The sequence below is a fragment of the Rhamphochromis sp. 'chilingali' genome (assembly GCF_963969265.1).
Source record: "Rhamphochromis sp. 'chilingali' genome assembly, chromosome: 9".
NCBI classification, from domain to species: Eukaryota; Metazoa; Chordata; class Actinopteri; order Cichliformes; family Cichlidae; genus Rhamphochromis; species Rhamphochromis sp. 'chilingali'.
In genome coordinates this window covers 10,780,117-10,806,837 of record NC_137936.1, presented here as the reverse complement: position 1 = coordinate 10,806,837, position 26,721 = coordinate 10,780,117, and the positions used below count along the sequence as shown (strand labels likewise).

The window sequence follows — 26,721 nt, the reverse complement described above, 5'->3', positions numbered from 1 at the left end:
ATGAGTTACCAGATCTGGCTAGGTCTGGAATAGAGAAGAGCCAACATCAATAGTTGTTCGCCAAAATTGCAACACAACAAATAAGCAGACAAAAATCTACTTTACTGTCTGCGGAGATTATGTCTACTTATGTTTCTGGGCTAAATGACAAACACATCTTTACATAAATGCTGATGATGAGAAATGATAAAAAGCATCTTGTAGTTTCTGACAGGTCTTCACTTTTTAATTCCAAGAGCATAAAAAGACTGTAAAGTAAAGTCCCACACAAGAACCTCCTTCCTTCAGCCAAAACAATGAAGACGAGATGTGGAAGATCTTGGAGTGACCTAGCCAGTCTCCAGACCTCAGGCCTGTAAAAAATAAAGTTTCGAGTTTCCAGGCGGCAGCCAAGAAACCTAAAGGATTTAGAGACATCTTTCCCCATCTCACAATGCTGTGATTGCAGCCATTCTCCAGCTTTCTGTGAATGGTACTCTTGCCCGTTAATCTGTAGTCTTTGATCAATGGTCTTTGAAAAGTGTTTGTTGATCAATGGTCATGACAATTTGCATATTAATAATCAAGGAACTGACCTCACAGCCCATTGTTCATTTAGTGGCCTCGTTTGAGTCATTGTGTAAAGGTACTGTTTATATGACTGGACAAACCTGCAGTCAGCTGTGACTGAAGAAGTCACTTGAATGAGTGATGAAACGTTTCTCCCACTGAAAACGTTACGTCCAGATGAACAGAATCAACTTTTTCGGATTACTTTCTTGAAACAGTTGGTGTCGATTTTATTGTCACTTTGCTAAGTCTTTAATTAAGTGTCGATGGGATTCACTCTCCCAAACATCCACAAACAAGCAAATATTATCTTTGCGGTTCACAGCCACCTCACAGCCTCCTGGACATTGAGCTCAGGGCAGCTGACCAATATAGGAAAACACACAGATACGTGTCCCTCCCACAGGACACTGAGAGTTTTGCTCTGCACTGAAGTCAGCCAGTGTTCAGTCAGAGTTTGGTCATGTCTGGACTGTTGGGTGTTCGCCTGCTGCTGCTGTGGGGCTGCGCCTGCCTCTGGCTGAGCAGCTCAGCCTCAGGAGCTCTGGTCATCTCCAGGCACGATGAAGCCATACAGGTAACGTCAAACACTTTTGTGATATGAAACTGAAATAACTTTGTGGCATGATTTTGACAGCGCTGACTTCAGAAAGTAGTTCTATGATTTTTTTTTTTAACCCAAAACCCTTAAACACCAACTGTGTCTGAGTTTTTTGTAAGCTTTTTCTTAAAACTTACTTCGTGTAATCTCCGTAATATCCTGTGTGTGTATTTCAGGAAAGAAGAGGAGCTGCCAGATCACTGCAGGTACTTGGAAAACTATTCACACATAGTCTCTTTGTATTAGTGAAAACATCTCATTAGTTTTTAATCACTGCTAAAATTCAGTTTCTGATACTGCGTCATAACAGCTCAACTTCAACATAACACAGATCACACTATTTTTAAAGATATATCTGCTGGTAAACCAATAACTACATAAACATGCAGTGGAAATTAAGAGCTTAGTGCAGCCTTATTATTTTTTAATGTGAATCCATCGCCCTTTGTTCTTACAGAAAAGAAGTACAAATGAAGTAATGGTAAGAAATGTATCCATTCATATTCCTGGTGATGATAATGGTGATGAGAGATAATAGTTTTAATTCAGATTAAAAAATCAGATTCATAGAGAGAAACCCATTTTTATCTTCTTACATTTTCTTCTGTCTCTCTGTCTCAGGTGGAGGTGCACAGTGTGACAGTGGACTGCACTGTGACCTCTCGTTTTGCCCACACTGTCATGACCTCCAAGGCGTTCAACAAAGCAAACTCGTCACAGGAAATCTTTTTTGAAGTGGAGCTGCCCAAGACTGCTTTCATCACAAACTTCAGCATGTTAGTCTGTTTCCTCTCTAATCATTCTGACAGTTTTTATAGGCCAGTCCTTCATTTCACAACTGTGCTCCAAAGCTGAATTTCTCACTATCTTGGTGTCAATTTATGTGCTTTAACATCCCTCATGTCTATCTCCATCTTTCACATCCACAGGGAAATTGAGGGTCAGGTGTATGTTGGAGAGGTGAAGGAGAAGGAGAAAGCTAAGAAACAGTACGAGAAGGCTGTTTCCTCTGGACAGACTGCTGGACTCGTCAAGTGAGTCGTCCAAATGAACCAGAAACACAGATCGTGTAAATTCACTGGAGAAGCTGTCAGATATCTCTGTGACATTTTTGTTGTTGTTATTTCCAGGGCTTCTGGAAGAAAGATGGAGAAGTTTTCAGTCTCTGTCAATATTGCAGCTGAAAGCAACGTGACCTTTGTCCTGACATATGAGGAGCTCCTTCAGAGGAAACTGGGCCGATATGAGCTTTTGACCAGAGTCAAACCCAAAACACTGGTTCAGGACTTTCAGGTGAATCCATGTTTGATTAGATTCCCTACTTAGGGTGTCCCAAAAAATGTATTCTTTGTATCTGGCTGTAGTGCTTTCAGTGGGAGAAACGTTTTGTTATTGTGCAAAGATACATTTTGATGATTGACAAAACATTTCTCCCACTGAAAGCACTACAGCCAGATACTGTTTATAAGGTTGGACAAACATGCAGTCAGCTGAGACTGATGAAGTGACTTGGATGAGTGACAAAATGTTTCTTGCACTGAAAACAGTTACATCCACATGAACAGAGTCCACAAATCAACTTTTTGGGATTTCCTTACCTGGATGATTGAGCATGCATCAAGACATTTTAACCCCCATAGGGTGATTTCCTGATTTACATTAGAAATGATCTCTTGTCTCCATGTTTGCCTTTGTGGAAACAGATTGTGACAAACATCTATGAGCCTCAGGGCATTTCTTATGTTGACGCCCATGCAACCTTCCTCTCGAATGAGCTGCTCCCTCTGGTGGAGAAAACTGTCACAGACAGAAAGGTACCTTCATACAATAATAAACTTTCTGATTATTGTGCTGCATTTTATTGCACGGTTGAATCTCAGTTGGGATCATAATTGTGTATGTATTATTCCCTTTTCAGGCGCATATCTCCTTCTCACCAACCATGGAGCAGCAGAGGAAGTGTCCAGGTTGTGATGGAACACTTATTGATGGAGATTTTATTGTCAGCTATGATGTGAAGCGAGAGAAGAACCTTGGGGACATACAGGTCAGTGAAAGCTTCAAGTACTGAATAAGATCAAATTGAAAAAGTGATTTATTACACCATTGTTTTAAAATTCATTACTTTTTGGAATCTGTCTCTTCTTCAGATTGTAAATGGATACTTTGTGCACTTCTTTGCTCCTGAATTACCCAAACTCCCAAAGAATGTGGTCTTTGTAATTGATATAAGTGGATCAATGAGTGGAAGAAAGATGGAGCAGGTAAGAAGTTGTTCTGACCCCTGATGTGCTTCTAATATGTCAAAGTTCACGTGGACACACGTCATCCTCTGACTCTTTGTAGACAAGAGAAGCTATGCTGGCCATTCTTCAACAAGTCCATGAAGACGACCACTTTGCCATCATCCTGTTTGATTCTGTTATTGAAACCTGGAAGGATTCACTTACCAAAGCAACAAAGGAAAACATAACTGAAGCCATGGATTACATCAGAAGAATGCGTAGCAGAGGAAGTAAGAAATACAAAAACCAAGCAAACAAAACAAAAAAACAAACACCTAACAGCACAAAAACATTAATAGTTTATGCATTTTAAAACATGAATTGTGTTTTTCTTTTAGCAACCAATATTAATGATGCAGTGTTGACTGCTGTAAACATGCTGGTCAAAGACAGACAGATGGAGAGGCTACCAGAGAGAAGTGCTGATATGATTATATTACTGACTGATGGAATGCCAAATGAGGGTAAGTATGTAGAGTGCAAACATACCGTAGGCTAGATTATGTTTGTTCAGCATTTAACATTACATTGCATTTAGCATTTTTTTCTTTATGTTTTGCATGCATGCATTTGTAGGAGAGAGCAACACTGGCAAGATCCAGGAGAATATGCGTACAGCTATTGGGGGAAACATGTCTCTGTACTGCCTTGGATTTGGAAATAATGTGGATTATTCCTTCCTGGATGTGATGAGCAAACAAAACAAAGGCCTGGCCCGCAGAATCTTTGAAGCTTCAGATGCTGCTGCTCAGCTCCAGGTGCGAGTTCCTCTTCCACACTAATCTGTGTAGCTCCCTTATTTAGAAACCTTTAGATAATAACTTCTTCCACAGTGTAACCTCGTGTGCTTTATCCAAGCATACTTTCTGCTAAATCACCGGCAAATTATAATTAGAATAAATGCAGCCTGTTTGTAGTTTTGGAAACCAGAATCACTGAGTTGGAGTCCCAGCTCCAGACCCTTGAAAATCCTGCAGCTAGCCAGAGCCCTGTAGTCCATGTGGGCTTAGCCATCGTTAACTGCCTCCCCGGGCGGTTTGTACAGAGTAGCCAATAAATCAGGCCAGCTGGGTAACAGTAAGCAGGAAGTCCATATTGTCCCATTCACCAAACAACCATAGTGTGAATTATTTTGCCTCACGTGGTGAGGAAAATATTCTCGTTATTGGCAACTGTTTTGAGATGCGTGAAACTAGAGACACCAGCGACCATTGTCTTCCAGTTAGAGTCGGGTGGACTGATCCAAATATTGATAATATTGATAACAACACTAACAGTGTTATCAGAGTGATATTTGAATTTGTTTCTTCATTAAAAGGTTGAGTGTGTTGCATCTGAAAACAAACAGATCTACGCAAACACCTCTCCTCTCCTGCAGCGCACTTTGCCCTACCCCCCTCTCTCCTTAGTTGTCCCATTCAGATAATATATACAGCCCACAACAGCCCACAACAACACAGACAGTTTGAATTCATTTGAAAGCCTGACTCTTAGCCAACACAATGCAGAGCCGCTACCTAAACTCTCACAGAGGTTGATTATCTGATAGATTGTCACTGGATATGACTCTGAATACTCTGGCTCCCCTGCAGTGTTGGGCAAGTTACTTTCAAAAAGTAAATAGTTATAGTTACTAGTTATTTCTTCAAAAAGTAATTGAGTTAGTAACTGAGTTGCAATATTATAGAAGTAACTAATTACTGGGAAAAGTAACTATTGTGTAAATAAAAAAAAAAGTCTAACCCCCTTGGGGCGAGAGTATAATTGTTGTTATTTTACCTCTACAGTTCACCTTTAAAAACTACAGTGGGGCAAAAAAGTATTTAGTCAGCCACCGATTGTACAAGTTCCCCCGCCTAAAATGATGACAGAGGTCAGTAATTTGCACCAGAGGTACACTTCAACTGTGAGAGACAGAATGTGAAAAAAAAATCCATGAATCCACATGGTAGGATTTGTAAAGAATTTATTCGTAAATCAGGGTGGAAAATAAGTATTTGGTCAATAACAAAAATACAACTCAATACTTTGTAACATAACCTTTGTTGGCAATAACAGAGGTCAAACGTTTACTATAGGTCTTTACCAGGTTTGCACACACAGTAGCTGGTATTTTGGCCCATTCCTCCATGCAGATCTTCTCGAGAGCAGTGATGTTTTGGGGCTGTCGCCGAGCAACACGGACTTTCAACTCCCGCCACAGATTTTCTATGGGGTTGAGGTCTGGAGACTGGCTAGGCCACTCCAGGACTTTCAAATGCTTCTTACGGAGCCCCTCCTTTGTTGCCCGGGCGGTGTGTTTTGGATCATTGTCATGTTGGAAGACCCAGCCTCGTTTCATCTTCAAAGTTCTCACTGATGGAAGGAGGTTTTGGCTCAAAATCTCACGATACATGGCCCCATTCATTCTGTCCTTAACACGGATCAGTCGTCCTGTCCCCTTGGCAGAAAAACAGCCCCATAGCATGATGTTTCCACCCCCATGCTTCACAGTAGGTATGGTGTTCTTGGGATGCAACTCAGTATTCTTCGTCCTCCAAACACGACAAGTTGAGTTTATACCAAAAAGTTCTACTTTGGTTTCATCTGACCACATGACATTCTCCCAATCCTCTGCTGTATCATCCATGTGCTCTCTGGCAAACTTCAGACGGGCCTGGACATGCACTGGCTTCAGCAGCGGAACACGTCTGGCACTGCGGGATTTGATTCCCTGCCGTTGTAGTGTGTTACTGATGGTGACCTTTGTTACTTTGGTCCCAGCTCTCCGCAGGTCATTCACCAGGTCCCCCCGTGTGGTTCTGGGATCTTTGCTCACCGTTCTCATGATCATTTTGACCCCACGGGATGAGATCTTGCGTGGAGCCCCAGATCGAGGGAGATTATCAGTGGTCTTGTATGTCTTCCATTTTCTGATGATTGCTCCCACAGTTGATTTTTTCACACCAAGCTGCTTGCCTATTGTAGATTCACTCTTCCCAGTCTGGTGCAGGTCTACAATACTTTTCCTGGTGTCCTTCGAAAGCTCTTTGGTCTTGGCCATGGCGGAGTTTGGAGTCTGACTGTTTGAGGCTGTGGACAGGTGTCTTTTATACAGATGATGAGTTCAAACAGGTGCCATTCATACAGGTAACGAGTGGGGGACAGAAAAGCGTCTTACAGAAGACGTTACAGGTCTGTGAGAGCCAGAGATTTTCCTTGTTTGAGGTGACCAAATACTTATTTTCCACCCTGATTTACGAATAAATTCTTTACAAATCCTACCATGTGGATTCATGGATTTTTTTTTCACATTCTGTCTCTCACAGTTGAAGTGTACCTCTGGTGCAAATTACTGACCTCTGTCATCATTTTAGGCGGGGGAACTTGCACAATCGGTGGCTGACTAAATACTTTTTTGCCCCACTGTATTTATCTTGCCTTGTTTGGTGTCATTCTTTTCAGCACAAATTATTTGTGCCACTCCAAAAAATAATCATATCCACTATAAGATAAAGGAGCACTTCACAAGCCTGATACATCAATGCATGACAGCAGGAGATGTATCACTCCACCTGGAGACTACACTAAACACTAAACACTAACTACACGACACACTAACTACACACTCCAGACACGCTAAACATCACAAATCTCTCACATCTCAAAGCTCTCTCTCTCTCTTTCGTTCTCTCACCGCCTTCACTCCTAAAACATCCCCCTCTCCCTAAAGAACCAAATGCTATGTGACCATACCAGTTTTTTTATTGGTCGACATGGTACATTTTTCCACCAATAGGTGGGGGGGGGGGGGGGGGAATCATAAGCAGAGAGTGCTTGCAAGCGCTGTCCTTAGACAGTAAACGCAACGATAGTATTCTGGAGAAAACACCACATATATTTTATTTTATCATGACTTTTATGAATTTTTTTAATCCTGGCTCTGGTTTTACTTGGCCTATCAACACAATTTATATAGCATTATATAAGATGCTATATGGTATATAGCATCTTGTTTCTATGTGATCTTAAATTGGTCATGTGATTGATGTGAGACATGAGCGAGACAGATAAATATGAAGGCATGCCGGCTCAGACGTCGCCCGGAGGAACGACGAAAAGTGGGCTACTGGAACAAGAAGGCATCGATGGGCAAGAGACGAAAACAGGGCGTTGTTGGAATGCTACTACGCAAGTAACCCCGGCGGAAGGGGCTACATGAATAGGATGAGGGACCTATGGATTCTTCGATACCCAACATCCACAATGACGGCGAAACAACTAGTAGCTCAGTGTTCCAACATTCGAAAGAAGGGACTGCTCTCACAGCTAGAGATTGACGAGGTACAACACAAATGCTACGGCAAGGAGGAGTCAGGACGCCAGGTCAGGGGGGAGATATCATCACCCCCACCCGAGATTGGGTACATAGCCCCAAGTGCGATAGGAGAAGGATTGTTGAGTGCGAGAGGAACTGACCTGAAAAATAGGATCATGGCCAAGCTTGAAACCTGGATCCCCCGTAGCCGGTTACCAAGATTACGTGAAGTACCCTCAGAAGGTCTGCTAGATGATGTTAATGCAGCACTACGGACAATACCTACAACCACGATTACCGACACTAACAAGCTGATCTACAATACGGCAGCAGTGATCAGTGAGATGCTTGGCTACAAGTTGAACAGCCACAAGGGGCAGTACTCTCCATGGAGAAGGAGGCTAGAGGGCAAGATCAAAGTAGCACGGAGGGAGGTTAGCCAACTAACGGAGTTGCAGAAAGGTGCGACAAAGAAGGTGCATAAGAAATACAGCAAGCTGTCCATACCTGAGGCCTTGGAAACTGCCAAGCAAAGACTCACAGCCTTGGCCAGCCGCTTGAGGAGGTACACCAGAGAGATAGAAGGCAGGAGAATAAACCAGCTGTTCTCCACAGAACCAGCAAAGGTGTACTCTCAGTGGCAAGGGAACAATAATAATAAGAGAACAGCACCACCAAGGCTGGAGACTAGGGCTGAACGATATATCGCATTTGCGATAATATCGCGACATGATCAAGTGCAATTTTCTAACCGCAAAGGCTGCGATTATACTCTGGACATGTCCAAATTCATGGGCTGCATCCTCCTGAGGCCGCATTTGTAGACCGATTACGTCACAGCGACGCGCCGAAGGCTGTCCAAATTACTACCATATCCCAGAATTCATAGCGCGGCCCAGCCAAACTCCAGTTTCCAGCAATGGCGGCCGCTACTAAGTTTTAAAATTACTCATACTAATCTTTCAGGGTCACAAAATAAACTTTTAACATATTTTCAGGGGAGAAAGTAGTTGTGTAAACATCAAATATCTGCTCGGTTTATCAAGATATCCCATATTTGCAAAAGTGCTTCGACGTTTTCAGAGGCGTCTGCTACCCACCAGCTCGACAGCTAGCCGGGAGCTCGAGGGTTACTGATGCGGCCGAGAACGGCACAACTCCCGGCACATCATTTTCAGATCACCGCGGAGTTTCGCTGCTCGGGTTAAACGTAATATATAAGTCACTTAGACAACCTAAAAATGTTATTGTTGGGCTTTTTTCAGTGTTTTGTTTGTTCGTGAGTAAATCGGTTTGGCTGAGATTAAAGTTATTAGATTAGATAAAATAAAACTTTATTAATCCCCCGGGTGGGTTCCTCCTTGGTTTTCACACAGCTGACTAAACGTCAAACAGAAAACTTATTAAACAGAAGTATGAGACAGTCGAGAATTTACACCAGTGTCTGGTTATATTTTAGATAGCAAGAAGCAGACGGCCGAGTTTATTAAACTCCACCGAGACAGCGGTGACGCTAATCAGAACTAGCCTTCTGATTCAGAAGGCTAGACCGTCCAATTTCACGCCTTTAAATTTGAAAGGCGTGTTTGTGTGTGTGTTTATACAATTGCTATTATGTTTGCACTTTATGTGTAATGTTACTGACTGCAGAGATCAGTAAGATGTGTGTATTTTTTATTTATTAGTTTTATTTATTTAATATTATTTTTTAATTTAATGACTGTCTAGTAGTTCACAGATGTCGAAAAACTGAGTGTGGTAAAGCCACTGATTTTTTTTATGTATATTTCTGCAATCTGCACATTGTACTGACTTTCATTTTAATGTTTACACCAGGGTTCCTTGTCAGCACTTTATGCTCAGATGTTTGTAAGCTAAAAATAAACTATTGTGTATGTTCAAATATACTGTTGTGATTGAAGAAGTTAAATAAAAATGTCAGTCATCAATTCATGCATCACCTCATGTCATCATAACAGAGGTCTGTCTTCCAGGAAAGAACAGTTTAAAATTAATGTAATATAGTATTGGCCATACTATATGATGTATTGCTTGTCTTTGTTTAATAATACAGAAGACAAAGACCTTAAAAAATAATCGCATATCGCATCGCAATCGCAATATTGGGGCAAAAAATCGCAATTAGATTATTTTCCATAATCGTTCAGCCCTACTGGAGACGGAGCAATACTGGAAGAGCATATGGGAGAAGGACACAACCCATAACGGCAATGCTCAGTGGCTAGTGGATCTGAGGGCAGACCACAGCGACCTCCCTGAACAGGGTCCAGTAACCATCACAGTGGCAGATATCCAAGAAAGGGTCTCCAGTATGAAGAGTTGGACAGCACCAGGGCCCGACATGGTTCACGCCTATTGGCTAAAGAAGCTGACTGCACTCCACGAGCGTCTGGCAGCACAAATGAACCAGCTGCTAGTTAACGAGAGACATCCGGAATGGCTAACCGAAGGTCGGATGGTCCTGATCCCCAAGGACCCCAAGAAGGGACCGGTCCCCTCCAACTACCGACCAATAACCTGCCTCAGTACTACATGGAAGCTCCTGTCAGGCATCATATCGGCTAAGATGAACAGGCACATGGGTCAATACATGAGCGGGACACAGAAAGGAATTGGCAAGAATACCAGAGGCGCAAAACACCAGCTACTGGTAGACAGAACAGTCAGCCGAGACTGCAAGACCAGACTGACCAACCTGTGCACTGCCTGGATTGATTACAAGAAGGCCTATGACTCAATGCCCCACAGCTGGATACTGGAATGCCTAGAATTGTACAAGATCAATGGGACCCTAAGAGCCTTCATCAGGAACTCAATGGGGATGTGGCGTACAACACTAGAGGCCAACTCCAAGCCCATAGCACAAGTCACCATCAAGTGCGGGATCTACCAAGGAGATGCTCTGTCCCCACTGCTGTTCTGCATAGGCCTGAACCCCCTCAGTGAGATCATTAACAAGACTGGCTACGGATACCGACTACGGATACCGACTACGGATACCGACTACGGAACGGAGCAGTTGTCAGCCACCTCCTGTACATGGATGACATCAAGCTGTATGCCAAGAGTGAACGAGACATCGATTCACTGATCCACACTACCAGGCTATACAGCAATGACATTGGAATGTCGTTCGGACTGGAGAAGTGTAGTCGGATGGTAACAAAGAGAGGGAAGGTAGTCAGAACTGAGGGGATTGAACTACCAGAAGGCAACATTGCAGACATAGAGGACAGTTACAAGTACCTGGGGATCCCGCAGGCGAATGGGAAACATGAAGAGGCCGCTAGAAAAGCTGCAACCACCAAGTACCTGCAGAGGGTCAGGCAAGTCCTGGGGAGTCAGCTGAACGGTAAAAACAAGATCTGGGCCATCAACACGTACGCCCTGCCCGTGATCAGGTACCCTGCTGGGGTAATAGGCTGGCCAAAGGAGGAGATAGAAGCCACTGACATAAAGACAAGAAAGCTCCTTACCATGCATGGAGGGTTTCACCCCAAGTCCAGCACCCTGAGGCTGTACGCTAAGCGGAAGGAAGGGGGCCGGGGACTGGTGAGTGTCAGCACCACAGTCCAGGATGAGACAACAAACATCCAAGAATACATTGGGAAGATGGCCCCAACTGACCGAGTGCTCAGTGAATACCTCAGGCAGCAGAAACCCAAGAAAGAGGAGGGAGACGAGGAACCATCATGGAAGGACAGGCCCCTGCACGGTATGTACCACCGGCAGATAGAGGAGGTGGCTGATATCCAGAAATCCTACCAGTGGCTGGACAAAGTTGGACTGAAAGACAGCACAGAGGCACTAATCATGGCAGCACAAGAACAAGCTCTGAGCACAAGATCCATAGAGGCTGGGGTCTATCACACCAGGCAAGACCCCAGGTGCAGGCTGTGTAAAGATGCCCCAGAGACAATCCAGCACATAACAGCAGGGTGCAAGATGCTAGCAGGCAAGGCATACATGGAACGCCATAACCAAGTGGCCGGCATAGTGTACAGGAACATCTGTGCCGAGTATAACCTGGAAGTCCCGAGGTCAAAATGGGAGATGCCCCCAAGGGTGGTGGAGAATGACCGAGCTAAGATCCTGTGGGACTTCCAGATACAGACGGACAAAATGGTGGTGGCTAACCAACCGGACATAGTGGTGGTAGACAAACAGAAGAAGACGGCTGTAGTGATCGATGTAGCGGTTCCGAATGACAGCAATATCAGGAAGAAGGAACATGAGAAGCTGGAGAAATACCAAGGGCTCAGAGAAGAATTCGAGAGGATGTGGAGGGTGAAGGTAACGGTGGTCCCCGTGGTAATCGGAGCACTAGGTGCGGTGACTCCCAAGCTAGGCGAGTGGCTCCAGCAGATCCCGGGAACAACATCGGAGATCTCTGTCCAGAAGAGCGCAGTCCTGGGAACAGCTAAGATACTGCGCAGGACCCTCAAGCTCCCAGGCCTCTGGTAGAGGACCCGAGCTTGAAGGATAAACCGCCCGCAGGGGCGTGCTGGGTGTTGGTTTATATATATATATATATATATATATATATATATATATATATATATATATATATATATATATATATATGTGTGTATAGATCAACTTACCTCAGAATATATAAAGCATATAAACAATTACAGCAATATGATGCAACAAACACAGCAGTGCTACTAATCCAAAATACTCAAAGCTTCATAGAACTGAAACAAACAGTTATTTTTAGATCCATTCTGCTGCTGATACATACTTTAGGTTTCTGAATATTAAACTTGTTGCTGCATTTCATAGTGTGTAACTTGACAGCCCTGAGTACTTTCTCCCACACTGAAAACACTGGAATGATAAAATTATTTGAACATTATCTAATAAGACTGATTCAGGACAGACAATTAGTTATAACTTTCCTAGCAGTTCTTCACAAACAGGGAACAGATAGAACAGTCTGTCTATTCTCTCCATCTGTCAGCTGCTGCTGGCTCTTCCTCCTCCTCTTCCTCACACAGTGCTGAATTTGTCCTGGTGGATCATCAGGGGTGCAAAGCCTCACAGATGATGTGCAGCAGTGGGTCCTTCAGTCTGTCCTCACTCTGGACACTTGCAGTTGTCACATGGAAATCAAATGTGTGATAAGCTGCAGGATTCAAACACAAGTGTAACTTATAAATACATGTTCATACTTTTATTACACAATCAGAGAGAAAGAAAAAGAGAGAGAGTGCAGGACAGACAGAAAGGTGACAGTCTCAGATGTATACACTGCTACAAAACAGCACAAGAGAAGGAGGATTTAGTGTTTGTGTTATTACGAGTGCTAAACAAGAAGAGTTCCCAGATGGTACAGTGGACACATATGTGACTGCTGTGATTAAAGCATCTTTCTTTCAGCTTAACGAGTAAACCGTCAGCTCGTTCAAACACACGTTAAAGTCCGTTTGGCTCGACACCACCGAACAGAGGCAGCAATATAACATAGCTAACATTAACAGTGTAGTGAATCCTGCTTGTGCCGTGATATTCAGGACCGCAAACTGAGCAGCATTCACTGACTTTCAGCTTGTTGTGTTTGTGGATATATGACTGACTTTAATTATCCACAAAATCGTCAGATTCTCTGTAAGATTAAGGTCAACTATCGAACGGCGTATAAAGTATAGGCTTTAAAACAAAGTAAACGCTAAAAGTACAAACATCGCTAATGTCACATAACTTTGCCGGCATGTGGCCAACAGTAATGTTTTAATGTTCTTCATTATTAAACATTTGCACATAAATAAGTGACATAATATTCAGAACTAACTTTTGAAAGCTGTAGATAACAGCAATGTTATGTTTGTCCATACTGCCTCCTGTTGCTGCCGTTACGGAGAGTTCCAGCAGGTGTCGCTGTGGTTCTCTCTAGATGTTATGTGTACTTCCTAAAAACGAGTGTACGGACGTTCATGTTGGCTGATAATAAACGCCTGGCATACAGTTACAGCGGACTGGTTATTATAAGCAAAACCTACATGGTGTCAGAAGTGGGATATATTAGAAAGCCTGCACAGTCCAAGAAGAAAAGCGGAGCCGGTAAGGACGACGAAAAAAGCAATCACCGCACAACATGGCGGACGGATTCCGGCGCCCAGATCCTCTCATCTTTGACGGCAACGTCGCTGAAAACTGGCGTAAGTTCGAGCGCGAATATGACATCTTTATCGCCGCTGCCCACAGTGACAAAAATGCTAAGACTAAGGCCTATATACTCCTCAATCTGGCGGGACCAGAGGCCATTGAAAGAGAGCGATCATTCACGTATGCCCCCGCAGTCATATCAGCTGAAGGCATAGTAGAAGTCGCCGCGGAATCGAGGGAAGACCCTGCATGCCTAAAGAGAAAGTTCAGGGAAATCTGCAACCCAGAGACCAATGTCATAATGGAGAGGCATAACTTTAACAAAAGACAACAGAAACCCGGTGAAACCATTGAAGCATACGTGAGCACGTTAAAGAACATGGCCAGAACCTGCAGCTTTGGTGCACTACAAGACGAGTTAGTCAGAGACAGATTAGTATGTGGTATAACCAGTGACAGCGTCAGACGTTCCCTTCTTAAAGAGACGGAACTCACTCTTGCCAAGGCGGTGCGTATATGCCAAATAAGCGAGCTCACAGATCAACATAGCAAAGCCCTCTCTACACCAAAGCATATTACATCTGCTAGTGTGGACACTGTACAGATTAAACATGGCAAGTTCAAAAGGAAAATAAATAAACCTCTAACGAACATTCAAAATTGCAGAAACTGTGGCGGTTCGCATCCAGCCAAAAGGGAGCAATGTCCTGCTTTCGGACAACAGTGTCACGTCTGCAAAAAATACAATCATTACAAAAAACAATGCAGATCAGCAAAACCACATCACAGAGGCAAACAAGTGAACCAAATTTCAGAGGATGCTGACCCAGACAGTGATGAGACATTTTGCATTGAGCACCTAACAATGGAGGGTGAGAACAATCACAACAAAGAAGGATACTGCACAGTCAAAGTTTCTGATAAGGCCCTCAAACTAAAAGTAGACACTGGGGCAAAATGTAACGTAATCTCACTAGACACTTACAGAAAGATCGGCAACAACGAAACCCTATTCAAGTCACAAAAACAGGTAAATCTTGTTGCTTTCGGAGGCACGAAGATCAAGACCACAGGCACAGTTACTCTCAAGTGCAAGCTAGCTGGACAGTTATATGACCTGCAATTCCAAGTTGTAAAACACGATGTGCAACCCATCATCGGATTAAAGGACAGCGTGCGAATGAAACTGGTTAGTTTCAGCAAGGAAGTCTACCAAGTTGACACAGATCAGGATGAGACACTAGCGCAGAAAGTGTTTCATGAATACACAGACCTGTTTAAAGATGAAGTCGGTGACTTACCTATAACTTACTCAATGAAACTCACTCCAAACGTGTCACCTGTCGTCAACCCTCCAAGACGCGTTCCTGTTCCTATGCAGAAAAGAGTTAAAGAGGAACTTCAAAGAATGCAGGCCCTGGGAGTAATTGAACCAGTGGAGGAGCCCACGGAATGGGTATCTAACATGGTCGCAACACACAAAAAGAATACAGATGATGTTCGTATCTGCATTGATCCAAGGGATCTGAACAAGGCACTAATGCAACCTCACCATCCCATGCGAACTGTGGAGGAAGTAGCTGCTCAGATGTCGGGAGCAACCATCTTCTCAGTTCTGGATGCAAAGAGCTCCTTCTGGCAAATCAAACTAGATCCTGCCTCATCTCTTCTCACTACGTTTGCAACACCTTTCGGCAGATTCAAATTCCTGAGGATGCCCTTTGGCATCAACACCGCTTCTGAAGTCTTCCAGAGAGCCATGGAACAAATATTCATGGGATATCCATGCGCAGTGATAGTGGATGACATCATAGTGGGAGGCAAAGGAATAGAGGAGCATGACAAAAATTTTAAAAAGGTTCTGGAGCGAGCCAGACAAGTAAAACTCAAACTGAATCCAAAAAAGTGCAAGTTCAGACTTAAAGAAGTGAGCTACGTGGGACACATATTCACTGACGAAGGACTAAAAGCAGATCCAACTAAAATCTCCGCGATCAATGAAATGCCACCACCAGAGGACAAGACGTCTCTCCAACGTTTCCTGGGAATGATCAACTACCTGGGCAAGTTCATCCCAAACTTAAGTGAACTGTCGGCACCACTTCGTCAGTTGCTTCACAAGGATGTGGTGTGGTCTGACATTGAGAACAAAGTCAAATCATGCAGCAAAAACAACCCCTGAAACTACACCAAATTCCTGATCTTCCCTGGTCCATCACAGCCACAGACTTATTCGAATGGGACAATCGCCACTACCTTGTGCTCGTGGATTCATATTCTGGATGGTTTGAAATAGATAAACTTGAAAACCTAACATCGGCCTCAGTCATTAACAAACTCAAACACCACTTCTCAGTACATGGGATACCACAGAAACTGTACTCAGACAATGGCACCCAGTTTACCAGCCAGACCTTTCGTGAGTTTGCCACACACTGGGAGTTCATACACGTCACAAGCAGCCCTGAGTTCCCTCAGTCAAATGGACTCAGTGAAAGAGCTGTCCGGAGTGCTAAAAGACTCCTTGAAACATCAAAAAGAGATGGAACTGATTTCTATTTGAACCTGTTACATCTACGCAACACGCCACGAGACAACATTCTTGGCTCACCAGCACAGAGGCTGCTATCAAGACGAACGCGGTCAACCCTTCCTGTGTGCAAAAAACTGCTAACACCAACAGCAAAAGTGACAACCACTATCAAAACTCAACTCACAAAAAAGCGTAAAACTCAAAAACAGCACTACGACAAGTCCAGCAAGCTGCTCAGTCCATTAACACCAAACGAGGTGGTGAGATTACAAACACAGAGAGGACATGACAAGATTGGAGTTGTAAGTAAAGTATGTGCTGAACCTCGCTCATATGTCGTTGAGTCGGGTGGAAAAGAATACAGGCGCAACAGACAACATCTTCTGCCTGTGAGCGAGCCTCAACCCGAAAAGCTCGCTACAACACAAGATGAACTGGACTCATCTCGACGAGCGGATGAAACTGAACCTAATAAAACACAAACCAACAAACATGAAACAGTTCAACTCAACCCACCACAACATGGCACAAAACAGTCAGAACAGGTGATAACACCTACAAAATGCCAAGTACGCTCTGATGACAACTTGTACCGAACCAGATCTGGTAGAGTGTCTAAACCGAATAGTAAATACGTGGATTAAAAGCACACCGGTGCTGTATTTTCTGTTTTGAAATGTGTTTTATCTCGTGTTATGTTGTTGCATATTTGTCGCAGTTATGACAATGATTACTGTGAATTTCATTTGATATTTGAAGCCTCATTTTGTTGTGTAATCCATAACCTGATAAGTTCTTCCATCACGGTGGTGTTGTTTGATTTGGGTTTGCCTGAAAAGTGCAAAATTAAGAAGAAGAAAAAAAAACTGAAAAGGGGATGTAGATAACAGCAATGTTATGTTTGTCCATACTGCCTCCTGTTGCTGCCGTTACGGAGAGTTCCAGCAGGTGTCGCTGTGGTTCTCTCTAGATGTTATGTGTACTTCCTAAAAACGAGTGTACGGACGTTCATGTTGGCTGATAATAAACGCCTGGCATACAGTTACAGCGGACTGGTTATTATAAGCAAAACCTACAAAAGCTTACTCTTTGGCCGCCCCGCCTCCACTTCTTTGAAGTGTCTCCCAGTCCCAGTGCACTTGTTAGCATGTTTTGGTTCGTGCAACTGGTCTCTCGGGTTATTGTCTCCCCAGAAACATTTCCGTTGTGTCTTGTGTGCTTTTGCAGGTGTTTTTCTTTTTGCAGTGTTTTTCTTTTTGCAGCATTTTTCTTTTTACAGCGATTTTCTTTTTGCAGCGTTTTTCTTTTTACAGCGATTTTCTTTTTGCAGCATTTTTCTTTTTGCAGCGTTTTTCTTTTTGCAGCATTTTTCTTTTTGCAGCGATTTTCTTTTTGCAGCATTTTTCTTTTTGCAGCATTTTTCTTTTTGCATCGTTTTTCTTTTTGCAGCATTTTTCTTTTTGCAAGTGTTTTTCTTTTTGCAAGTGTTTTTCTTTTTGCAGCATTTTTCTTTTTGCAGCGTTTTTCTTTTTGCAGCATTTTTCTTTTTGCAAGTGTTTTTCTTTTTGCAGCATTTTTCTTTTTGCAAGTGTTTTTCTTTTTGCAGCATTTTTCTTATTGCAGCATTTTTCTTTTGGCAGCATTTTTCTTTTTGCAAGTGTTTTCTGAAGTTGCAGTCCATTTGGCCTCTCAGGGCCACAGTAGCTTCAGCCTTCTTCTGTGTGTTGAAAAATAGTAAGGCGTCTGCACTGCATTTTCTTCTTAGTAACAGTAACGACATTGTAATGACAGAAATAGTAATTAGTTAGATTACTAATTGCTGAAAAAAGTAACACCGTTACTTGCCATCACCAGTGTGTGAATGTGTGTGTGAATGGGTGGATGACTGGATATGTAAAGCGCTTTGGGGTCCTTAGGGACTAGTAAAGCGCTATATAAATACAGGCCATTTACCATTTACCATTTTAATGGCATTATTACCATCACTGCTCCCTGGGGCAGTCCTAGCCTGTTTGGTGCTCTGGGCAAACACTCCCTCTGCCACCCCCTGACACACACACACACACACACACACACACACACACACACACACACACACACACACACACACACACACACACACACACACAAAACATATTAAGGATTATACATTAACATATCTTATTGTGAAAACTGATGATGGAAACGTACTGAAATTAACAAGATAAATATTTTATATAGTGAGAGAGAGAGAGACTATGCAAATGGCTAACAAGCAGTCATTATAATTCGTCATGCATTGAGAATAGCAGACAAATCAACATTACAGCTCTTCCAATTAATGGCTAATTAATATTGTGCTGAAAACAGTCCAAAAGAGTCAATAAACCACATCAGTGTCTACTGTCTGCCTACTGCTTACGATCATAGCCAAGTGGCTAAGAAAGGTAAACAGAAGTTGTCCCAATCCCTACTAATGAATGCTATCTTGTTTCAGGATACATGTCATACATAATACCTGCTATTATCCAAAGACACATCTGCTTGCCTGTATCTTTTGCTCGTTTCTCTCTTCTTTTCTCTTTTTTTTCTAAGCTGAGGACCTGATGGCTTTGAACTTTTCTTTTCCATCTTCCATCAGTAATTTTGCACTCCAGTATCAACACCCAACCCTACAACATAAACTTGGACAAACTACCGAAATGCGTTGACAGAGACATGCCAGCGATTTTGAGTCATTCTGCGCTCCAGATGGATTAATTGCGTTAAAAATTTTAAATGTGTTAATCGTGATGAGGGCGTTAACGTTGACAGCCCTGATTTGTTTGGTTTTCAATTTAGTTTTATTTTGCAAGCTGGTTTTAGGTGCCGCATTAGCCAGCCAGAGAGTACTCTGCCATTCCACCCCTCTCCTCCCTGTGCAGCAAGGAGCAGGCACCTCATAAATGGAGGGCACCCTTACTCCTCGCAAATAGACATGTGCCTATGCAATCTCCAAAATGTGCTGGCATGATGTCAAGGCAGGATGGGTGCAAGCAACTTTTTTTTGCAGATGCCATGATGCCGTCCCAACCACGATACCGCCCTGGTCAACAGCCCAAGTCACCCAAATCAAAACCTGCCACTGACTGCTTTCCTGAAAATAGCCTCAAATCAGAAGTACCTCACACCCTATTATAACTCACAAATGCATACCTTACTCAAGAGGAGAACATGGTTTCTCACTAATTAGAAGTTCTTCATTGAGCCTGGAAAAAGAGTTTTTTGCTCTTAAAAGATGCGATTAGAGTATGCTTTAGGTGTCAAATGTACTGCAGTGTAACCGTTTTAAATAAATTCTATCTAATAGACTCTAATTTGTTCATGTAAATGGGGAATCCTCTTCACAAAGATTCGTTATGGAGTTCCGCAGGGTTCTGTGCTCGGACCATTTCTGTTTATATTATACATGGTTCCCTTAGGCAGTAAAACAAGAAGGCATAGTGTACATTTCATTTTCATTTCTATGCAGATGATATCCAGCTTTATCTATCAGTGAAGCCAGATAATACACACTAATTACTTCGGCTGCAGAAAAAAAAAACCCTAAAGCCATAGTTGTTTTTAACCAAGATATGTCCTTAAATGTGCATAATCAACAAATATGCAGGACTGTTTTCTTGCATCTTCGCAATATCTCTGAAATTACAAACATCTTGTTTCAGAATGATGTTGAAAAACTAGTTCATGCATTTCTAACTTCTAAAAAAACTCACTAAAAGCCTTCAGTTGATCCAAAATGGTGCAGTGAGAGTACTGACTAAAAGCCAGTAAGTATTTCTCCCATACTGGCTTTTCTTTATTGGCTTCCTGTTACATCCCAAATCAAATTCAATCTTCATACAAGGTGTTAAATACTCAGATCCCACCTTCTCTTAAAGACCACCAAAACAAAGTAATGTAGCACCTGAACAGAGCACTTCGCTCTCTTACTTGTGGTTCCCAGGTTATTTAAAAGAAGAGTGGGAGGCAAACCCTTCAGTTTTCAGGGCCCTCTTCTGTGGGTTTGATTTCAGGAGCCAGACAGACATTGTCATGATTTCTTAGATTTTCATTTAAAGCACTGCAGTTATGCCATATTCCTATGAATTACATGCCGTCACTATTTCATGCTGAGTTTACGATAGAAAATTGGAACATGCAAATGTGATAAAGTGTGTGTATTTATTTCAGGGTTTCTACGATGAAGTGGCCAGCCCTCTACTTTTAGAGGTGGACATGCACTATCCTGACAATGCAGTGGATTCTCTGACCACCAGCCACTTTAGCTACTTGTTTAATGGCACAGAGATTGTTGTGGCTGGTCATTTAATGGACAACGACCTTGACAACTTCCTGGTGGAAGTGGTTGGACAGGGGGTGAGGAAAAAAAGAAAAACAAAAGAAATGGCAGAAACATTGAGACATTGAGTAGACATAGCCTATATTTATTTGTTTTACTCTGGTTCATATGGATTTTATCTTTTGTTTCTCCTGAAGCTCGAAGAAGACTTCAGAGTCCAGGGTCAAGTGAGTGCTGCAGACTGGGATGTTTTTTACCCAGACGAGGAGTACATCTTTGGAGATTTTACCGAGCGGTTGTGGGCCTACCTCACTATCCAGCAGTTACTGGACAAGAGGTCAGTTTAAATCAGTTCAGTTTGGCTGCTAAGGCACATTGTTCTCATAAGAAATATGGTATGATATATAGTCTTTGATGACACTTGTTCTTTTACCAGGACGCTCATTTTAATCATTTGATGTTCTTTTATAGATTTCCCTGTAGTAATACATATATTTTCCTTCTGGCAGCAAGAGCGGTACACCAGATGAGAAAGCCAACACAACAGCCAAGGCCCTGGATATGTCCCTGCAGTACAGCTTTGTCACCCCTCTCACATCCATGGTTGTTACCAAGCCCGAAACCGAAGACTCGACAAGCAGCCCTCTTATTGCTGACAAGCTGACTGAAGGTACCTGGAGAAAACAGAGTTTAAAAATGTAAAACACTGGACTGGCTTTTCTTAAAGAGACAAAAACTATATTGACTGATGAATCGGAGAGGTGTGTGTGTGTGTGTGCGTGTGTGGTTGTGTGTGTGTGTGTGTGGTTGTGTGTGTTTGTCAAGTGTCACTTTGAAATGGCTGCAGTCAAGCTTTACCACAAAAGCAAAGCATGGCTGCAGCTCATTCATGAAGAGAACTGGTGACTGAGTTTACATTTTCCACATATTATTCCTCTTTAATGAAGTATAAAAGCAGAAGCTGGAGCTCCAGTTTAAAACTGTTATCTGTCTGTTTTTTCTCACAGAGCAAAGACAGCAGGCTGAAAAAATGAGTAAGTGATTGTTTTTGTAACGATAAATCACAAAAAAGATTTATGGGACAAAGTCAATTTGTTGTATTCGTGTTGATTTGAATTTTATTCTCCCTGTTCAAAGCATATAATTATATACCTGCGCAGTCGCATCCACGGCATTACCAGCCAGCACCCGCATATTTTGGTAAGTACATCATATACAGTTCAGATAGGATAGATTGTGCTCCAGCCATGACGTCTTACTTTGCTGATATTTACAGATCTGCATTAAGAGGCACAGTTAACTAGATAAAATGCCATGGCATCTTTCACAAACATAGGACTTGGTGACTGCTCCACTTTAAATTTGGTGCCACTTTAAATTATTGCTAATTATTATTTCAAGTCCTTCTGCACTAACTGGTCCAAAGATGTGTGGAAATGCTCTTCATTGCTCTCAGATAATGACTAATTTTGGCTTCATCTAAATTTTAGCTTTGTTGGCATGTTTTCAATAGTATGCCAGAAAGATGCCATTTCTTTGAATGAAAAGACATGTTTAGACTCTGGTTAAAATGGATAGATGCAGATGAAACATTAAGGAGAGCAATCTTTTTGGCTCTGAGTAAGGAAAGGCTCACTTGTAGTCCTTTCTTAATATGCTGCTTTTGAATTCCTTTTTATTCTAATGGGGACAGTTTACAAAATGAACCCCATGTTTATAAATTAGTCAGGAAATAGATCACTGAAACCGTGTGCCATTTCCCAAAGATATTGATAAATATAATTTTTTTTTTGAAACCCTGCTGGCCATAAGAATGACAGCAGATTTAAGACATCTCCATATTTGCTTCTCTTTTTGGATCCAGAAACTATCTCCATCTTTAATATAGAGCCTGTGATGGACAGATTTTCTTTGAAAACAGTATCAGTGTTTCAAAACACTGACAACAACACTTAAGATTATGTAGCTGGAACTAAAATGAAGTATATGGACGTGGTTCCACCCATGAGTGTGGACTTTTCATGGGTGGAACGTCATGACCTTCATGTTGCTTGTGTGTTTTTCTGCAATATGTATTTATTCCTGTCACACTATTCTGGGGCCCCTGCAGTGGATGGAGATCCTCACTTCATGATAGAGCTACCAGACCGAGGTGATGCTTTGTGTTTCAACATCAACGACAAACCAGGAACCATTTTCAACCTGGTCAGAGACTCAAATTCAGGTCAGCCCCGTGTACACAGCTGTCTTAAGACTTAGGAAATGCAGTCTTAGTGTCGTCGTTGTTTTTCTTCATGTATAATTTTATAGATCGAAAACTTGTACTGATATTTTTTTCCTCAGTTCATACATGAGTTATGCAATATGTGCCAGAAAGTCCAGATATCATGTGACTGACTGGATCCCACTGTCTCCAGGTATTTTGGTGAATGGTGAGATTATTGGAGACAAGAAAACTCCCCCTGATGGGAAAATAAACACCTATTTTTGGCGTTTTGGCATTGTCCACCAGACCCTTGGGGTCAGGCTAGAGGTGAGCACTGAGGACATCTCGCTGTTCCAGGATGGCAAATGGGTCAAACTGCTTTGGTCTGACGCAGCCTCCATTAAGGGATCCAAGTGAGTGATTACATTGTTAAAGTCACAGCAAAAAAAAAAAAAAAGGTCTACATAGTTTCTCCATCATCCAGGGAGTCTTACGAGTATGCCACATGACAGGTGAGGCAAGGTCTCACAGTGGTTTCTCTCAAAAGGTCTGGTGGTAATGATCCACTGCTTTTTTTCACACTTTAGCTCATGTGATTTTCTGCATGATTAATCATGAGCCAATGATCACCTCCTAAGGCACAACCCTCACTGTGGTTTAAATACCTGGGACTCTCCACCTTTTGGTTTTTGAATCAAAGACGTTTCTTAGATGTGAGATGAAACATTTCCATGAAACTGAAAGAAGTCAGACTGCCTTCTTTTCAAGCTCTTATGATTGATTTTTATTCTTTCTCCTACAGTGTGGATCTTCTTGTGACCAAGGATCGCAGCCTAACTGTAACACTAAGAGATTCAGTTAAGTTTGTGATTTTGCTTCACAAAGTGTGGAAGAAGCACCCATACCACCGGGACTACTTGGGTTTCTACACCCTGGACAGTCACCTCCTGTCCCCTGGTGTTCATGGCCTGCTAGGTACAACATGACACATTTCTTCTCTAAATTTGTGGTTTATCACTGATGATTTTGAAGATGTTTCCATGTTCTATGTTAATGCAATTATTAATAAATAATATTTAACAACAATATAGGACCACTAATCTCTTGCATCAGTAAAACAAATACAGCAAAACTCAAATTATTTAGGTATAATTTACAATTACCAGTGTTGGAAAGGGTCCAAATTCAAATATTTTTATAATTTAAATGGTTTACCATCCTCCAGGTCAGTTCTATCATGGGATTAACTATGAGGTGGCACACTTGCATCCAGGAAAAGTCCCAGAGAAACCAGATGCCACCATGTATGTGAAAGGACAGGAGCTCAATGTAACCAGGTACACTAAAGACTTCAGTCTGGAAGTGTTTGCATGCAAAATGAATTTTAAATGTGTTGTTGCTGTGTTTGTGCTCTCGCAGTGTGAATCTTCTAAATGAAACATCTCTCTCTGTCAACAGAGGCTGGCAGAGGGATTTCAGGAACGATGTGAAGAACGGGGAAAATGTTCCGTGCTGGTTCATTCACAATAATGGGACTGGCCTCATTGACGGACATGTGAGAGACTACATTGTTTCCGGCCTTTTTAAATCTGGTTAAGAAGAGGCCACATGGCCGTACCAGCTGCTGAAATCATCAAAATGCAATTCTTTTAAATAAATATTCAAATCCGCAGGCACTTACAGCACCAATAACCAGCAACCAACACAAGACAGCTTTCATTCATAGTGCTGCATACATAATAATCTCAACAGTGTCAAGTACTTGGAGACTGTCTCAGTGTTTCCTTGTATTAAAATATGTGCAAAACAGTCATTAAAGATGTGCTCAAGATTGGTCAATATGTGTCCCTTTTTCATGGTTTCAAACACTGTTCGTGTTTCCTCCTATTTACTGGAAAATGTATTTAACTTAGACACTTTCAAAACAGGGCTGGACAATTAATTTTCCCAACGGGGTACATGAGAAACTGGGACTGTTGTTGAGGGCAGCACCAATAAGATGAAATCAGTTCTCTTTATAACTGTAATCTCAGCTACTGGTAAGAGTAGGAGCTATAACTGGGCAATGAAAATGTGAAACAGGCATCGTAAACATGCCAACATTTTATTACTATCTAATCAATATTTCCCAAAACAATGCTGATGCATGATGTTAAAAACGAAAATGTAAAAATCTAGTGTGTTTTGGGCTTGAACGAGCACATCGAAACAAACCAAAACAAGAGCACCAAGAGGGCCAAAAAACAAAACGAGTCCAAAACAACAACAACAAAAAACCCAACAACAACAACAACAACAACAACAACAACAACAGAAACACACCGGAACCCAAGAAAACAGAGTCCAAAACAGAATGGTTCAGGGGGCCGGCCCGGGGGCCAACAGCACAGGAGCCCGAACAGTTCAGGGGGCCGACCGTGCGGACGGCGACGGCGGGGCAGGTCCGGAGGCCGGCCGCAACAACGACAATGTCTAGCCAACGGCCTGGAAGGTGGCCGGACAGGGCGAGGACGTGCAGGCTGGACAGGTCGGACAGGTCGAGGACGTGCAGGCCGGACAGGGCGAGGCAGGACCAGGCGAGGCAGGACCAGGCAAAGCTGAAGCTGTAGCTGAGGCTGGACCAGGCGAAGCTAAAGCTGTAGCTGTAGCTGAGGCTGTGGGAGGCGACGGCGTGAGCCGCAGGTGGTGGCGCTGCAGGCGACAGCGTGGGAGCCGCAGGTGATGGCACTGCAGCGGAGGCAGGTTGCTGGACGGGCCCCTCGGACCCTCCAGCGGAGACGAACAAAGGCTGGTGCAGCTCTCCAGAACCCCCAGCAGGAACAGAAGGCTGGACAGGCCCCTCGGACCCTCCAGCAGAGGCAGAAGGCTGGGCGGGCCCCTCGGACCCTCCAGCAGAGGCAAACAAAGGCTGGTGCGGTTCTCCAGAACCCCCAGCGGGAACAACAGATGAAGGCCGGACGGGCTCCTCGGACCCTCCAGCAGGACCAGGTTGCAGAACAGATGACTGGGGAGAGGAGTGGCGGTGGTGCCGTTTCCTTCGGGACAAGGAAACAGGAACCGGTGAAGAAATGGAGACCTCCTCCTGATCTTCCGACCACATAGCTGCCAGGAAAGAGGTGAATGGACAGGTGAACAAGGTCCCGGAAGGAGAGGAAGTCCGTGGCAGCATAGAGGCAGGTGGAGAGTGTGTGTCTTGCTGAAGCAGCGATGGGGAAGATTTAGTGAGTGAAAGAGCAAGCTCACCAACCCTGACTTGCTCTCTCCAGGCAGTAATGGTGCCATCCAACTTAGTGTCCTTAGCAAACTGAGAAAGCTGAGGGTTATGCCGAATGATGGCATCTACTGCGCTTAGCCCGACTGCCATAGTCCGTAAATCCTGTGACTGGGCAATGCGGTCGAGCAGACTCACCATCCGCATCATCTCGGCGTTGAACTCCGAGGAAAATGAGTCTGCGGGGTCCATGTTCTGGTCGCGATCTTCTGTTATGTGAAGGCTGTGTGCAGGCAGAAGTGGTAGTAGGAGGACCCAATGTGCAGACACTCAGAGGCGGAACATGAACTCAAAAGTAGTGATGTGACATTCTGTATCGAGGCTTCAAAGCTTGTGTCGAGTAATTGAGGGGGCGTTTCTGCGATGAGCGTATCGAGGCTTGCTTGATTTATGGGAGGAGCTGAAAATGATGACGTCCGAAGCCTCGCTGCCCGGCTTTACCACGTGACTGGTTCATGAAGTGGTTCGAACTTTGCCGTGAGCTATGACAGCGATATAAACCCCTCAGACTTCATTCAAAATGTAGGTGTTTGATGGAGAGTTGCGGTTA

General features: G+C 43.1%; 1 protein-coding gene across 1 annotated transcript; it reads left to right on the top strand.

Moving 5' to 3' along the window:
* Nucleotides 1-887: 887 nt before the first annotated feature.
* Nucleotides 888-24,724, top strand: LOC308402684 (inter-alpha-trypsin inhibitor heavy chain H3-like). Its single transcript, XM_080891716.1, has 22 exons — nt 888-1,126; nt 1,327-1,356; nt 1,608-1,631; nt 1,772-1,926; nt 2,080-2,184; nt 2,281-2,443; nt 2,854-2,964; nt 3,069-3,197; nt 3,301-3,414; nt 3,497-3,665; nt 3,774-3,899; nt 4,012-4,193; nt 20,586-20,771; nt 20,892-21,031; nt 21,204-21,364; nt 21,702-21,728; nt 21,832-21,894; nt 22,805-22,918; nt 23,112-23,313; nt 23,703-23,875; nt 24,126-24,237; nt 24,359-24,724. The coding sequence occupies exons 1-22, from the start codon at nt 1,013-1,015 to the stop codon at nt 24,495-24,497; spliced, it is 2,739 nt and encodes a 912-aa protein (XP_080747842.1). The 5' UTR covers nt 888-1,012; the 3' UTR covers nt 24,498-24,724.
* Nucleotides 24,725-26,721: the final 1,997 nt, after the last annotated feature.